Consider the following 16,258-nt stretch of genomic DNA (forward strand, 5'->3'; position numbering starts at 1 on the left):
ATCAGAGAAGGGTTTGAAGTTGCTCCACCTGCTGCCGTGTGACACTGTTCCACAGCCTGGTCTGTGCTGCGAGTCCCCTGGGCCACCAGGAGCTCAGAAATCCTGCCACCCCTCCGGCTGTAGGCACATGTGGGTGCCCAGCTGCTGTTTTGATTCCACTGTTGTCATAAGGGCAGGGGAACTCAAAACAAATAAACACCAAACTATACCTGGGAGCTGGATGAATTTTTTGAGGCACCCCTGGAGAGCCCAATATAAGAAATAAGCTTTGTCAGAAAGATGGAATTCCTGAGGAGGGGAAGTAAAAGTGATGCAAGGAGGGTCCCCCACACTGCTTTTCTCGTCTGCAGATATTTGCATACGTGGTGTTGGGTCTCACCAGGCTTCCCAGCCGCCCTCCTGCCTCCAGCTGATCCGCACAGCCGGACCGAGCAGCTGCTGAAAAGGCCACAGTCCGGTGTTTGGAGCATCTCCTACCACTGCTGCAGTGGGGCCAGGCTTTCACCAGCTTGGACCGGACATCCCTGCCTCTCACCCCGTCTGCCTCCCGGCAGGGCTGCAGTGGACAGCCAGAGAATAAGAGGAACGAGAAAGGCAGCTCCATGTCCTAAAACGGGGATCCTCTCCCCCATTTTCTGTTCCAGCTGGCACCGCTGCGTCGAGGGCAGGACTTGATCGGCACTTCCAGGCGCAGGGAGGATGCAAAGGTCAGGCAGAGCCCGGCGCCTTTGGCAGAGGGCTCGGTGTGCCGGGCACGGCTCTTATTTCTGCACCGTCACCTCGGCTCGGCTCCTGGCGCAGCAGTGCCAGCACGGGCGGCTCAGCAGGGCTCTGCCCAGCGACAGGCAGCGTGCTTGGACGTGTCTGAGGAGCTTTCTGCCCTCGCCACTGCCCAGCCCGGCTCTGCACAACACCACGGGGCAGACCGCGGCCGTGGGCTCGCAGCAGCCCCCTCCCCAGGTTTAGTGCTTAAGGACCTCGGTCTTCCCGTGCCCCTGCCCCCCCAGGACAGCCGCCCCCCGCCAGGAGGTTCAGCCTCTCTCTCTGCTGCCAAAAGCTTCTGCCCTCCGGTTGCAGCATCACTTGCTGAGGATAATGCTGGGTCATGATCCCATGCTGCCGGCGAGCGGGGGAAGAAGCTCCGCATTGTTGTCGTCAGTGCTTTGCAGAGCCAGTCACTGCCTTGTTTTCTAAGGTTTTTCACCAGGGAGTGGAGCAGCGATTAGAACAAGGGACTGAGAAGCGGCGGTTGCCGGCTCGCCACCGCCGCTGAATGGTGCTTTGACCTCCGGCAAGCGGCAGCACCGCTTCCCCCCGGCACCCAGGGACTCGCCACGTACCTGCCTCCAATTCCTTATTCTTTGTGGAGCAGCTTGAGGTCACGGAATGAAGGGCTCCCTAGAAGCATGTCAATGATAAATAAGTAGTTACCTACAAAGGAAGATGAAGCATTAGTCCCTGGATCTGTGTGGAAAAGGGCCTGCCCCACACGCCCTGGGGATTTATTCCGCTTACAGGAGGGTTTAGAGGGATCTCGGGAGGGAGCGTGGGAACGCCCCGGTGCATTTGTTGAGCGCTGCACAACCGGAGCGCTGCCTCTTTCAATTACATCTTGCCAGCAGATTATTAAATCCTTTAATCTCCAAGCAATGATGCTGATCTAGTTGCCTTACAGACATTGCTCACACCACATCTGTTGAAAACCCGGATCCAAGATAAAAGCCTGGAGCCGCCCACGTGGTTGCCAGCCATCCCTTTTCCCCCTCCCTCAGCTCCCGTGGGGCGACAGCAGCGATGGGAAGAGCGGTGGTGGGGCACAGCCTGGGGCTGCGGGACCTCGGCAAGCGCTGTGGAGTTCCCCCAGGTGATGCAGGAGTTGGGGCAGAGCCGGGACGTGGCTCGGGGGCCACAGACATGGGGCACTGGGCATGTGTAGGCTGCCAGCCTGCAGCCCCCGAAGCCGGCTCCTTCCAGCCCCCATTAGCGTGGCCGGTCATCGGCAAAGTCGCACAAGATACCTGTAAGCCATCCAGCCCCACATCCCAACGGGATTCATCCTCTGGGGCCACATCAGAGGGTCTTCTCCTGGAGGGCACCCCCAAGGAGAGGCAGCACTTCGCAGTAGCTTTTATTCCTCTGTCTCCCGTTCGTCAGGAGATGCAGCCCGTCTTCCTCAGGAGATGCAGCTCATCACTCCCCCGGCTGTTTTAAGCATCTGAGGGTCATTTGGAAAACGGGCCGTTTCCTTTAACGACGTGCCTGTGGATGGGACGATGTTGGAGCTCTGTGCCTCGAGCTGGCTCCCGAACCGCCGCTGCCATCTAATAATAGAGTCAGCTGCCGGCAAACTGATCCATCCGAAATCCAGGCTCAGTATGAGCTGCGCTTGCCCCTCCAACTCCCCCCCGCTTTCGATATGGGGCGAATCTTGCCCCGGAGCTATTCCCTTGCTGCCTTCCCGGGGGGCTGTGGGAGCTGCCCTTTCCCTGCCCAGGCAGTCTCTGCTGCTCTACCAACCCTCAGGTCGCAGTCCCAAAAAAAAGCCAGAAAACCTCTGATCTCAGCCCCAGGGGTGGCTGGAGCCCGAGGCCGTGGCCGGTCGCCGCCAGGGATGCTCATGGCAGCCCCCTGCGGTCCCCATCACCAGCGCTTGCCTTGCTCCTGCCTCCCCCAGCCCACCCCACGCTGACCCTGCCGTTTGCGCTGCCTCTTTCCATCGGTGCTGTGGCTGGGAGGTGGTGGGAGCCTGGTCCGGGATTTGGGAGAGGCGGCTCCTCAGGCACCCTCCGTGCCCCCCGGCAGTGCCGGGAAGAGGGGAGCAGCCAGAGAGGCTGCGCTGCTTCACAAGCTCCCCCGACGGTGACACGGCACATCGAGACGGGGACAGCACGAGGGAAGCCGGGAGCGTGTGGCTGACGAGGAGTGCCGCGAGCAGACGGGGATACGGCTAAACCGAATTGCAAAACTGCCACGGAGGAGGGAAATGGGGAAATAAATCTGGTGGATCTCTGGGAACGCTGATGAATTGGTTTGGGGGGAAAGCAGCCAAGTGCTTGCCAGCCCCCCAGGGTCCCTTTCCCCCCACAGAAGCCAAGAGAAGAAAGCTGAGGGCGAGAAGGGGGATCGCTGGGGGCAAGCGAGCGGATCCAGTCTCAGCTGCTGCCTGAGCCGGGGACAGCATCACACCGGGACATACCCTTTCCCCATCAGGGAGGATGGGCTTTTCTCCAGGGCTGCTCCGGCCAACGCCAATCCCAGTTAGTCAAATCTCGAGAAAAAGCCTAAGGAATGTCAGCCCAATGCTGCCAGCACAGAGAGCGCTGTCCCTGCTCTCAGCCCATGTTCCCTGCTCCTAACCCACATCCCTGCTCCCAGCCCATGTCCCTGCTTCCAACCCGTGCTCTCCTATGTGTCCCCGCAGCAGCACCCGCAGAGGGCTGAGGTCCCCCCTGGGGACCTCCTGGCTGTGGCAGGACCCTGCCCAGAGGATGCTCATTGAGCCCCAGCACCATTTTTGGGGCGGCAGCCGGGGTAGGAGGGTTTTGGCAGCCTGGGAGCGCTCCCGCTGCAACCTTGGCTTAAGCAAAGAGAAGGCGCGACAGGGCTGGCAGTGGCAGCGAGCTGCGCTGAATGGCACCGGGACCTGGGAATAAGGGACCATGAGGACAATGAGGAGCCAAGTGGGAGGAGGTGGAGGCCAAGTGCCATGTTCTGTGTCCCGGCCCTGAGTCGAGGCCGCAATCGGAGCAGCTTTGAGCCAACCTCGGACAAGGGTTTGGGGAGGAGGGAGCTGGCGGCACTGCCCAGCCCCGCACCGGGAGCAGCCGGGGCTGAGCCCATGGGGAGACAAGGCTGTCGGTGGCTCGGGGGAGCTGCCACACCACAGGTATGTCCCAGTGCATCCCTGGCACCATTTCCCCTTGTGCACAGCCCTGGCAGAGAGCCCAGGATGGCCCAACAGCCCCAGGGACCACGGTGCTGGAGGAAATGGGATGGGGACCGCAGGATCCCATGGGTGACAGCGTCACCACCAGCGCCGGCACTGGGTGACCCTTCCCTCCCACGTCTGCCCAGCTCCGGCTGACGCTGCTGCCCGGGCCAGGCAGCCCGGGAAACCTGAGAGGCCGGGGCAGACATGGAAAGGGCATCGCAAGGTCTCCTGTCACCCCGCTGCCAGCACCCGGCACAGGCAGGGCCCTGCTGCCCCTCTGTCCTTGCTGTCCCACTGTCACCGTGCCACGGATGTCGAGCTGGAGGGCTCTCCATCACAGCCACCCCCTCGGCACAGCCTCCGGCCTCACTGCGAGTGACGCTGGCGTGGTTTGGCCAGAGCCACTGCCGGAAACCTGCCCGGCTTGGCAGGGCTTCCCCCCCACTCCCCAGTAATTCCTTAACGACTCTGGCCCACGGCTTTGCCAAGTCTGGGCAGCCCCAGGTCCCCCCAGCCCCAGGGGATGCTTCACCCTGGGGGCTGCTGCAGGACGGAAGGTGCTGGGTGTCCCAATGGCTGGGGGGAATATGGCACCACAGCCCCCCCTGCTCCTCCCGGCCACCCACGAGAGCTGGGAATTGGCTCGTTTGGCATTTTCCAGCATTTTTTTCCAGTGCAGAGCATCTCCCTGGAGCGGAGCTTGGCTGTGTTTCTATGGGAGCATGGGGGGCTCGGGGGGGTGTAGCCCCATCCCATGCCCACACGGGCCCCTGGCATGGACAGGGCGAGGGCAAGAGCCGCCCATGCCAGCGTCATTGCCGCCGGCCGCGTGGCAGCCCCCATCTCACCCCACAGTGGCACAAGGGACCTGGCACGGGCAGGGCTGGGGGGTCCCGGGAAGCAGCGGGGTGGGAAGGAACCCAAGGGGAAACTGCCCCCAGCGCCCCTCCGCTCAGCACCCCGAGGGCCGGGGACACCAGTGGCCAGGATGGGGCAGAGCGAGGGATGGCTGCGGTGGCACGGTGTCCCAGAGATAGCCACCATGTCCCAGTGGTGCCAAGGTGTCCCACAGATAGCTGTGGTGTCCAGAGATGGCGATAGTCTCCTGGGGTCAGCCGTGGTGTCCCAGGGGTGGCTGCAGTGTCCCAGAGGTGACTGTGCTGTCCCAGGGGTGGCTGCAGTGTCCCAGAGGTGGCTGTGCTGTCTCAGGGGCAGCCTTGGTGGCCCAGGGGCGACCGTGGTACTGGCAGGGGTATTGCAGGGGTGGCCATGGTGTTCCAGAGATGGCTGTGATATCCCAGGGATGGCTGCAGTGTCCTGGGGGTGACCATGGTGTCCCAGGGATGGCTGTGGTGTCCCAGGGGTGGCCACGGTACCTAAAACCAGCCAGATCTCCAAGGGCGGCCTCTCAGGAATGTCTGTGTTGTCCCAAAGAGCAGCCACGATGCCTGAGGGATGGCTGCGATGTCCTGGAGTGGCCGTGGGATGTGGGGACATGGGACGGGGCAACAGGAAAGCTGAGGCTGTGGGAGGAACAGCTGTGGGAAGCAGGACCCCTCAGCCCCCCAGCTTTTTGGGGCTGATCCATGCCCACGGTCAGGCCTCGAATGGCATCCCACGCTGTGTGACACCCAGACCGTGTCCCCTGTCCCAGCCAGCCCAGTGTCACCCCTGGGCTCGCCCCCACCACGGCACTGACACCCGTGCGGTACCTGCAGTGAATGAGGGAGGGGGCAGCACCGCTGTGGGGCCACAGAGACCCTCAGACCCTGGGGTGTGGGTGGGAGCGGGTGGGTGCTCCCCTCGCCCCGCATGGGGACCCACCGGGGGGCCAGCGGGGCCGTAAGTCACCGCATGGCTCCCCCCGCCCCGACTCGCCCTGCTCCCCACCCCGTGACTCAGGGCCTGGCCATCCCCCCCTGGGCGCTCCGCCGCCCACGCGGCCTCCCGCTCCGCCACCCGCACCGGCACGTCTACGGGCCCTGGGCACGCCACCAGGACCCCCCAGCCAGGGCTGCCCCGGGGTCCCCCAGCCCACACCCCCCCCTCACACATGGATGGGATGCAGCCGGTGGTGGGGGTCCCCTGGGGCCCATGGTGTGACCCCCATATGCGCCATATCCCCCTGTGGAGCAAAGGGTCGGGGGTAGCGGGGGGCTCAGGGCTCTGCCCGGGTGGCTTTGGGGGCTGCTGTGGGGCAGGTGCCCCATCATGCCCCTGCCCACATACCCCAGGCTGGCCCAGGAGGGGCACGATGAGGGTCCGCTCACCCCCCACCCGGGGACATCGCTGGGCTGCCCTAAAGTTTGTCCCGGAGGCCAGGCCAGAGGCCACTGGCCACCAGCAGCACGATCCAGTCTGGTGCTGACACCTGCGGGCAAGGGACAGTCCCTACATGGCACCCTGCCCTGCATGGCACCCTGCCCCGCGTGGCACCCTGCCCTGTGTGGCACTGCGTCCCTCTGTGTCATTCTGCCCCTACCTGTCCCCCCATCCCTATGTCACCGTGTCCCTAGAGGTCACCCCATCCTGACACGTCACCCTGTCCCTACCCGTCACCCCCTCCCTACATGCCACGTGTCACCCTCTCCTGACGTGTCACCCTGTCCCTCTATGTCACTTTGCCTTTCTGACATGCCCTGCCTAAATATCACCGCTTTCCTACGTGTCACCCCTACCTGTCACCACAGCCCGGTCCTGGGGGGGATCGGGGGCCGGGGCACCGTGGCTGGGGGCTGCCAGGGGAGCAGGGCCAGGGCGCCCTTGAACCCATCCGCCTTGGGGACACGGGGCCAGTGCCACAGGCAGAACCAGGGTCCCTGCCCCATGGCAGAGGGATTTGGGAGGGACGGGACGGTCAGGCCCCCATGGAGAGGCTGACCCCCGCCCCACGGCCGTGCCCACGGGACAGACCCTTCCCCGGGACAGGGCAGGAGAGGGGCTGTGGCCCCGGTGCAGACCCCTGTCCTGCCCTGCATCGTTCCCCGGGAGAAGCGTCACCCCAGCCCGGCGGGACCCCCCGGACACACGCGTGGGGTGCGGTGCTGCCCGGCCCCGCTCTGCAGCCTGGCGCGGGGTGAAGCCCAGTCCTGCGGTGCCCCGTCCGACTCCTCAGCACTGGGATGGGGCAGCCCGGGCCCCAGCAGTCACCCCACCATGGCCCTCATCACCCCCTCCTTCCACCCGTTACCCCCTTCCATCCCCACTCCACAGCCCCCCGCCCCCATTTCCCCCCCATCCCTCCTCCACCCCCTCCATCCCCCTGTCCGCCACCCCTCCATGCCCTCATTGCCCTTCCATCCCTCCTCCATTCCCATCAATAGCCCCCTCCATCCCCTCTCCATTCCCCTCCACCCTCCCCATCATCTTCTCCATCCCCCTCCATCATCCCCCCGCCCCTGCCATCATCCCTCCCATCCCCCTTCCATCCCTCCCTCCCTCGCTGCTGCATCCCGCCTCCCACCCCCCCTCCATCATACCCTCCACTGAAGCTTCCATCCCCCTCCACCCTCCCCATCATCTGCTCCACTCCCCCTGCATCCCCCCTCCATTGTCCCCCCCATCCCACTTCCATCCACTTCCCTCCCCTCTCCATCTCCCCTCCATCCCTGCTGCATCCCTCTTCCACCCCGCTTCCGTCATGCCCTCCATTGTCACCTCCGTCCCCCTCCACCGCTGGGGCTGTGCCTTCGGGGAGGGGGAGGCCTTGGATTGCACCAGGCACTCCTGCGTATGGCAGCAAATACCCTAATTAATTAATTATAGGATAATCTCTGGTTCCGGGGAATGGGCGGCTGCTGAGACTTGATTAACCACGAGAATGTTTAATCTCCCACCGCAGCCCGGGGCTGCCTCTCCCGTAAGGCGCCGGGGATTATTCCCGCCGGGCCGCAAGCGAGCCCATGCAGGGACACGCCATCCGCGCTGGGGCTGGCAGAGGGACAGGGCTGGGGACCGGCACCAGAGGCGGCAGCTCGCTGCGCTGAGGGGCAGGCACGGCCCAGAGCAGTCCAGTGACCCCAAAACACCACAGGGGTGGCTGGTGAGGGTGACGAGGGGACGAGGGTGATGAGGGTGACGAAGGTGACACTGGCCTGGCCCCGCAGGAGAAGGGGTGGGGGGAGATGTCCTTGTCCTGGCTGCCAGGCCCGAGGAAAGAGCTTTGTCCCTGACAGACTGCTGGGGCTGGGCGTCTCCCCCTGCCCTCTCCTGCCCCTCCTGCCCTCCATCCTGCACCCTGCGGCCCAGCCCTCCATCCTGCATCCCACAGCATGTACCCTGCACCCTGCATCCCAGCCCTCCATCCTGCATCCCACACCATGTATCCTGCACCCTGCATCCCAGCCCTCCATCCTGCATCCCACACCATGTATCCTGCACCCGGCGTCCCAGCCCTCCATCCTGCATCCCACACCATGTATCCTGCACCCTGCGTCCCAGCCCTCCATCCTGCATCCCACACCATGTATCCTGCACCCTGCGTCCCAGCCCTCCATCCTGCATCCCACACCATGTATCCTGCACCCTGCATCCCAGCCCTCCATCCTGCATCCCACACCATGTACCCTGCACCCTGCATCCCTTATCCCACACCATGTACCCTGCACCCTGCACCCCAACCCTGCATCCTGCATCCCACAAAAATTACTCTGCATCCTGCATATAAATCCTGCATCCTGCATCCCACACCTTGCATCCTGCATCCCAGTTCTCTATTCTGTATCCTGCATCCTAGTCCTGCATCCCAGTCCTGCATCCCATATCCTGCTTTCTTTATCCCACATCCTACACTTTGCATTCTGCATCCCAGTCCTTCATCCCACATTACAGTCCTGCATTCTGCATCCCGTATCCCGCATCCCAGCCCTGCATCCTTCATCTCGCATCTCAGCCCTGCATCCCAATCCTGCATCTCAGCCCTGCATCCTGCAACCTGCATCCCAGTCCTGCATCCTTTATCCCACACCCCACACCCTGCATCCCACATCCCAATCCTGCATTCTGTATCCTTCATCCTGCATCCCCGTCCTGCCTCCCAATCCTGCATCCTGTATCCAAGTCTGGCATCCCAATCCTGCATCCCACTCCTGCATCCTGCATCCCAGCCCTGCATCCCAGTTCTGCATCCTGCATCCCAGCCCTGCATCGCAATCCTGCATCCCAGTTCTGCACCCTGTATCCCAATCCTGCATCCCAGTCCTGCATCCCAGTTCTGCATCCTGCATCCCCCATCCCAGCCCTGCATCCCAATCCTGCATCCTGATTCTGCATCCCCCATCCCAGTCCTGCATTCTGTATCCTTCATCCCGCATCCCAGCGCTGCATCCCAATCCCGCATCCAAGTCCTGCATCCTACATCCCAGCCCTGCATCCCAGCTCTGCATCCCACATCCCAGTCCTGCATCCCAGTCCTGCCTCCCGGTTCTGCATCCTGCATCCCAATCCCGCATCCCAGTCCTGCATCCCGGTTCTGCATCCTGCATCCCAATCCCGCATCCTAGTCCTGCATCCCACATCCCACTGCTGCATCCCAATCCTGCATCCCAGTCCTGCATCCCGGTTCTGCATCCCACATCCCAGCCCTGCATCCCACATCCCAGTCCTGCATCCCAATCCTGCCTTCTGCATCCTTCATCCCACATCCCAGCCCTGCATCCCAATCCTGCATGGCGGTTCTGCATCCCACATCCCAGTCCTGCACCCACTGCTGCATCCCAGTCCTGCATCCCGGTTCTGCATCCTGCATCCCAGCCCTGCATCCTGGTTCTGCATCCCAAACCTGCATCCCGCATCCCAGCCCTGCGTCCCAGCCCTGCATCCCAATCCTGCATCCCAGTTCTGCATCCCACATCCCAGCCCTGCATCCCAGCCCTGCATCCCAATCCTGCATCCCGGTTCTGCATCCCACATCCCAGCCCTGCATCCCAGTTCTGCATCCCAGTTCTGCATCCCACATCCCAGCCCTGCATCCCAGCCCTGCATCCCAATCCTGCATCCCGGTTCTGCATCCCGCATCCCAGCCCTGCATCCCAGCCCTGCATCCCAATCCTGCATCCCGGTTCTGCATCCCACATCCCAGCCCTGCATCCCAGCCCTGCATCCCAATCCTGCATCCCGGTTCTGCATCCCACATCCCAGCCCTGCATCCCAGTTCTGCATCCCGGTTCTGCATCCCACATCCCAGCCCTGCATCCCAGCCCTGCATCCCAATCCTGCATCCCGGTTCTGCATCCCGCATCCCAGCCCTGCATCCCAGCCCTGCGTCCCAATCCTGCATCCCGGTTCTGCATCCCGCATCCCGGTTCTGCATCCCACATCCCATCCCTGCATCCCAGCCCTGCATCCCGGTTCTGCATCCCAGCCCTGCATCCCGGTTCTGCATCCCGGTTCTGCATCCCACATCCCAGCCCTGCATCCTGGTTCTGCATCCCAATCCTGCATCCCGCATCCCAGCCCCGCATCCCAGTTCTGCATCCCAGTTCTGCATCCCGCATCCCAGCCCTGCATCCCGGTTCCGCGTCCCGATCCCGCATCCTTGGCCCCGCCGCCCGCCCCTCGGCAGCACAAAGGCCGGACTACAGCTCCCGGCGTGCCGGGCGGGGGGCGGGGGGGGGCCGGGCCGGGCCGTCGCTCCCGCCCGTCCCCGGGCCCGCTCCCTGCCCGTCTGCGGGGCGGCAGCGAATCAGCCGCGCCGCCGCCCGCGCCCCGCCCGGCCCCGCACGCCGCCTGCCATGAGCGAGCGCCCGGCGGGGCCGCCCCGCCGCCCCCCGGCACCCCGCACCCCGCGCCCGGCCCCGGCCCGGGGGATGCTGCGGGGGCGGCGCGGCTGAGCACCCCCCGCCCCCCGCCCGCTCCGCCCCGGCCCCGGCCCCGGCCCCGGCCCCGCTCCCGCCGCCGCCGCCGCCGCCGCCGCCGCCGCCGGCCCCGCCCGCCGCCGCCATGGCCGGTAAGTCCCGCAGCGGCTGCGAGGCGCTGAAGGTGGTGGCCCGGTGCCGGCCCATGAGCAGGAAGGAGGAGGCGGCGGGCTACGAGCGCGTCCTGGAGCTGGACGTGAAGCTGGGGCAGGTGAGCATCCGCAACCCCCGCGCCGCCCCCGGAGAGCTGCCCAAGACCTTCACCTTCGACGCCGTCTACGACGCCAGCTCCAAGCAGGCGGACCTCTACGACGAGACGGTCCGGCCGCTGATCGACTCCGTGCTGCAGGGCTTCAACGGCACCATCTTCGCCTACGGCCAGACCGGCACCGGCAAGACCTACACCATGCAGGGGGCCTGGGCGGAGCCGGAGAAGCGGGGCATCATCCCCATCTCCTTCGAGCACATCTTCACCCACATCTCCCGCTCGCAGAACCAGCAGTACCTGGTGAGGGCCTCGTACCTGGAGATCTACCAGGAGGAGATCAGGGACCTCCTCGCCAAGGACCAGAGCAAGAAGCTGGAGCTGAAGGAGAACCCCGAGACGGGGGTGTACATCAAGGACCTCTCCTCCTTCGTGACCAAGAACGTCAAGGAGATCGAGCACGTGATGAACCTGGGGAGCCAGACGCGGTCCGTGGGCAGCACCAACATGAACGAGCACAGCTCGCGCTCCCACGCCATCTTCCTCATCACCATCGAGTGCAGCGAGACGGGGCCGGACGGCGAGGAGCACATCCGCGTGGGCAAGCTCAACCTGGTGGACCTGGCCGGCAGCGAGCGCCAGAGCAAAATGGGGGCCCACGGAGAGCGCCCCAAGGAAGCGTCCAAGATCAACCTCTCCCTCTCCGCCCTGGGCAATGTCATCTCCGCCCTCGTGGACGGCAAGAGCACGCACATCCCCTACCGGGACTCCAAGCTGACCCGCCTGCTGCAGGACTCCCTCGGGGGCAACGCCAAGACAATCATGGTGGCCACCTTGGGCCCGGCCTCTCACAGCTACGACGAGAGCCTCTCCACCCTCAGGTTCGCCAACAGGGCCAAGAACATCAAGAACAAGCCCCGGGTGAACGAGGACCCCAAGGACACCTTGCTGCGGGAGTTTCAGGAGGAGATCGTCCGGCTGAAAGCCCAGCTGGAGAAACGTGGCATGCTGGGGAAGAAGAGGAGAAGAAGCAGCCGGAGGAAGAAAGCGGTGGATGGAGAAAGCGCCACGGAGAACGAAGGGGAGGACGACAACGAGGACGGCCTGGAGAAGAACATGGAGAATTACTTGAAGGAGCAGAAGGAGAGGCTGGAAGAGGAGAAAGCCGCTATCCAGGATGACCACAGCCTAGTGAGCGAGGAGAAGCAGAAGCTGCTGCAGGAGAAGGAGAAGATGATAGAGGATCTGCGGAAGGAGCAGGAGGCCACCGAGCTGCTGGCCACCAAGTACAAGGTAGGTGTCGCCACGCGCCATTGTGAGTGACGCTGGGGGAAGAACCTGCTTTGCCTCCAGTCCCTTGTGGGGTGCTTGAATGGGTCCCAGGCGGGTGCCCATGCAAGGTGGGCTCCCGAGTAGGGTGCCCATGCAAGGTGGGCTCCCAAGCAGGGTGCCCATGCAAGGTGGCTCCCAAAGAGGGTGCCCATGCAAGGTGGCTCCCAAAGAGGGTGTCCATGCAAGGTGGGCTCCCAAGCAGGGTGTCCATGCAAGGTGGGCTCTCAGGCAGGATGTCTAAGCAGGATGCCCAAGCAGGGTGCCCAAGGGCAGCCCCATGCTACTGTGTGGGGGTGGCCTGAGGTTGCCCTCAGACATGGACCTGCGTGGGGACCTCATGTGGGAGCTCCTGGGGGCCAGGGTGGATAGTGCCATGGGGGAGTGGATCACTGGTGGCACGAGTTTGCTGTACTCAGCTCTTGTCCTCCTCAGCACAACAAAGCAGCCTGCGATGGGCTGGGGAGTGATGCTGCAGATTCGTCCCCGGTGGCCCTGGGAACACGCCCAGGGCTGGGGACGCGGCACCGCCTGCCCCCCGCATCCTGCCCAGCCCCACGGCTCCCGCCCAGCCCGCAGGGCTCCGCGGGGACAGCAGGGCTGTGAGCCCGCGGGCAGGGCCTGCCAGCTCTGCGGGGACCCCCCACCCCTCAAATCCTTCCTGGCCCCCTGCAGCCAGAGCGGGGAGGGTGGGGGCATGTTACTGTCACCCTCCGAGCCACCAGCCTGGGGATGCTGAGTGCCAGAGGGGCCCCGGCAGCCCCAGCCCAGCCCCAGGTGGCCGTGCCGGGGGTCCGGGGCTGCACCACTGCCCCCCGCCACCTGCTTCCGTCCCCAGTGAGGCTGGGGGGTCCGGACCCCTCCTGCCTGCCCATGGCTGCTGCGGGGCTGGCGCCAGCGCTGGGCTGGGACAATGGTCACAGCGGTGGGGAAGGAGCCCTGGCGTCCTGACCCACCACATCACACCCTGGCACAGCCCCTCTTGTCACCGCGCTGGCCCGGATGCGGTGGCCCGGCTGGAGACCTGGGACGGAGCCCTCCAGGTGGGGACACGGCTGGGATTTCGGGGGCTGAGCAGGGGGATGCTCGGGGATGCTCTCGTACCCTCCTCCGTGGCCAGAGCTGTGTTTGTTGCAGCTCCAGGGACATGTGGCCATGCCCAGGGACCCATGGCTGTGTCCAGGACACATGGCCATGCCCAGGCGTGTGTGATCATGCCTGGATGCCTGCACAAAGACCTGTGGGCTCACACTGGGACATGCCACCAGGGCAGAGCCATGGGGGTGACACCGGTCACCAGCTGGTGTGACAGATGTCCCATGACGGATGTGCCATGATGGATGTGCCATGACGGATGTGCCATGGCGGGTGTCCCGGCAGCGCAGGATGCTCGGCGTGGCGGTGGGCTCCCCGCGGCTGGTGGAGCGCAGGTTGCTGCTGGCAGCCGTCCCGCGCAGTTCCTGGTCCGGCACAGCGCAGCGGGGCTGGCTCGGGGCCACGGCGTGTCCTGTAACTGCTGAGTAACGGGGCAGGGCCGGAGGCAAGGTGATGCCGTGTCCCCTTTGGTGGCCTTCGGAGCCACCCCGTGCACTGGGACCCTCTGGCCGTGGGGGTGCAGGACTGTCGCACCAGCGAGGTATCGCCCCAGGGGGCAAAAATCCCCCCTGTGCCAGCGACAGAGGGGCAGAGCCAGCAGCGATGCTCACCCTGCCTGGGGGGACAGTGCAGGGGCCACTGGGTGGCTTCCCTGTCCCCTGGGCAAGTGTGCCACGCAGCGGGGCCGGGCAAGGAGGCACCAGCCTGGAAAGAGCCCTGTGTCCCGCTCACGTGTTCAACGGCTCCGTAGTGACCATGGAAAATGCAGCTGTAGTGACAGGGGGGACACGGGGGGGACACGGGGTGCCCCACACACGTGCGGGTGACGCAGGCTGGTCCCCGTCTCGCTGTCACACTTGTGGACGTGGGCTCTGGCTCTGCCCTGCGGCACTGCCAGAGCTGGGAGAGGCTGGGGCCAGCCCCCCCGCCCCCGGCAGATGTGTGCCCTGGCACCCAGATGTGCAACCTGGCACCCAGACATGCACCCTGGCACCCAGACATGCACCCTGGCACCCAGGCCGGGGTCAGCAGGCGGGAAAGTGCCGGAGAAGTTATTTGGGTGCCGGAAATGAGCCCCCGTGAGCGGCTTAGCGTTCAATCTGCCCCACGCGCTAAAGAAGATTGGGAGTCGTCTTCGTTAGGGAGAATAAATAAATGCTTTAGCCAGGGCAAAAATGGCAGCGCTAAAAGCCCCGTAATCCGGCGGCGAGGGCGGTGTCGCCGGCAGGGAGCCCCACGGGGAGGGGTGGCAGCACCCTGCCCTGGCCAAGCATCGTCCCGGGTCCCCCCCGGTCCCCTCCCTGCAGCTCATCGGGGTGCTGGGGACACTCACCATCACGGGGTGCAAGAGCTGGGTCTGGAGCAGGAGGTGTGAGGGGTCCGTAGCACCCCAGTGCCCCCGGGAGCCCTGGCGGGGGGAGGCATGGGGGCGGGGGGGGGGGCTGCCCTCGGGGGTCTCAGCCCCCCACGGTAACCCGGTGGCTTTCAGGCAAAATGCCTGGCCAGCGGCACCCAGCTGAAGGCAACAGGGCCGGGAGGAAGGAGGAACCCCCAGTGCTGGGGTCTGGGGGGTGCAGCATGGTCGGGGGGGCTGGATGGGGCACCCATGGGGGGGCCCCATAGCGCTGAACGGCTGCAACAGTCCTGGGGGGGGGAAGGGAAGGTGGGAGGTGGTGGTGCGACGCAGGGGTTGTCCCATGGGTGCGGGGCGGGGGGCTGCTTTCACACCCCTCAAACCACACGCTGCACACCCCCACAGCCGTCCTGCGTGGGGCTGGGAAGGGGGAAAAAGAGGGGAAAAAGAGGGGCAATAGAATATTGCCCCCGGGGCTGTCGGTGTGACCGGGGGCCGCTGGTTTGCCTGAGCCCCCACCTCTGTGCCTGGGGTGGTGCTGAGGTACGGCCTTGGAGGGCACGGCACTCCCGGGGACAGGGTGGCACCGATGAATGCCACGTGTGCCCCCCAGTGCCAGCGTCCCCCCTTGGCGTGGCGTCACGGCCCTCCTGCTGGAAGGGCCTTGGCTATGGCTGGGGGGGGTCCGGGCACGGCTAGGAGCAGGGAGGGAGCTTTGCCTTCGGGGCCCTTGCTCTGGGGTTGGAGGGGGACCCTAAGAATGTGGGGGGGGCCGCTGTGTGCTGGTGCAGTGACGGTCAGCGGCTGGCGGGGACACCCTGGGGACGGCGGCGGGCGCTGCTGCCGCTGGCGCTGTGTCTGGGACATGAATTTTTAAAGCCGCGTGCAGTGGCGTGGGGACGTCTGGATCCGTCCCTGCCCACGGCCCTGAGCTGCAGCGGTGGGGGGCACAGGGCGGCCCCCCCTCTCCTCCTGCCCACTGGTGCCAGCCGCGCTGTCCCACTGGCACGGGAACGCGGCTACAGGCGCACACACACGTCTCACACACGGGTGTGCGCACATGCGTCTCACACATGGGTGTGCACGCACGCGGCCCACGGAGTGACCACCCCCTGCACCGGTGTGCTCAGACTCACCCTGCTGGTGCACCTCCTGGCACACGGAGCACGTGTCTCCAGCACGGGTACACGCCTGGCGTGTGTACGCACACGGGCATGCACGGCATCATGGAATCACAGAGTGGTTTGGGTGGGAAGGGACCTTAAAGGCCACCCAGTGCCACCCCCTGCCCTGGGCAGGGACACCTCCCACCAGCCCAGGTTGCTCCAAGCCCCGGCCAACCTGGCCTTGAACCCCTCCAGGGATGGGGCAGCCACAGCTTCTCTGGGCAAGCCGGGACACGCGGGAGCGTGCACACGCGAGTGCGCTCACCTGTGCGTGCGTGGGGGCTGTACACGAGCGTGTGCGTGCGGCGGGTAAAGGAGAGTGTG

General features: G+C 65.2%; 1 protein-coding gene across 2 annotated transcripts in view; it reads left to right on the forward strand.

Annotated features, from left to right (window-relative positions):
- Nucleotides 1-10,789: 10,789 nt before the first annotated feature.
- KIF3C (kinesin family member 3C) overlaps nucleotides 10,790-16,258 on the forward strand; it is an 11,046-nt gene continuing 5,577 nt past the window's right edge. Inside the window, exon 1 of one of the 2 annotated variants that reach the window (XM_074582229.1) lies at nucleotides 10,790-12,283. In XM_074582229.1, coding sequence (XP_074438330.1) covers nucleotides 10,871-12,283 — 1,413 coding nt within the window. In that variant the 5' untranslated portion in view covers nucleotides 10,790-10,870. The remainder of the gene's footprint in view (nucleotides 12,284-16,258) is intronic. The other variant, XM_074582228.1, reaches the window with a different exon arrangement.

The sequence above is a fragment of the Larus michahellis genome, chromosome 3 (genome assembly GCF_964199755.1).
Source record: "Larus michahellis chromosome 3, bLarMic1.1, whole genome shotgun sequence".
In the NCBI taxonomy this organism is placed as follows: domain Eukaryota; kingdom Metazoa; phylum Chordata; class Aves; order Charadriiformes; family Laridae; genus Larus; species Larus michahellis.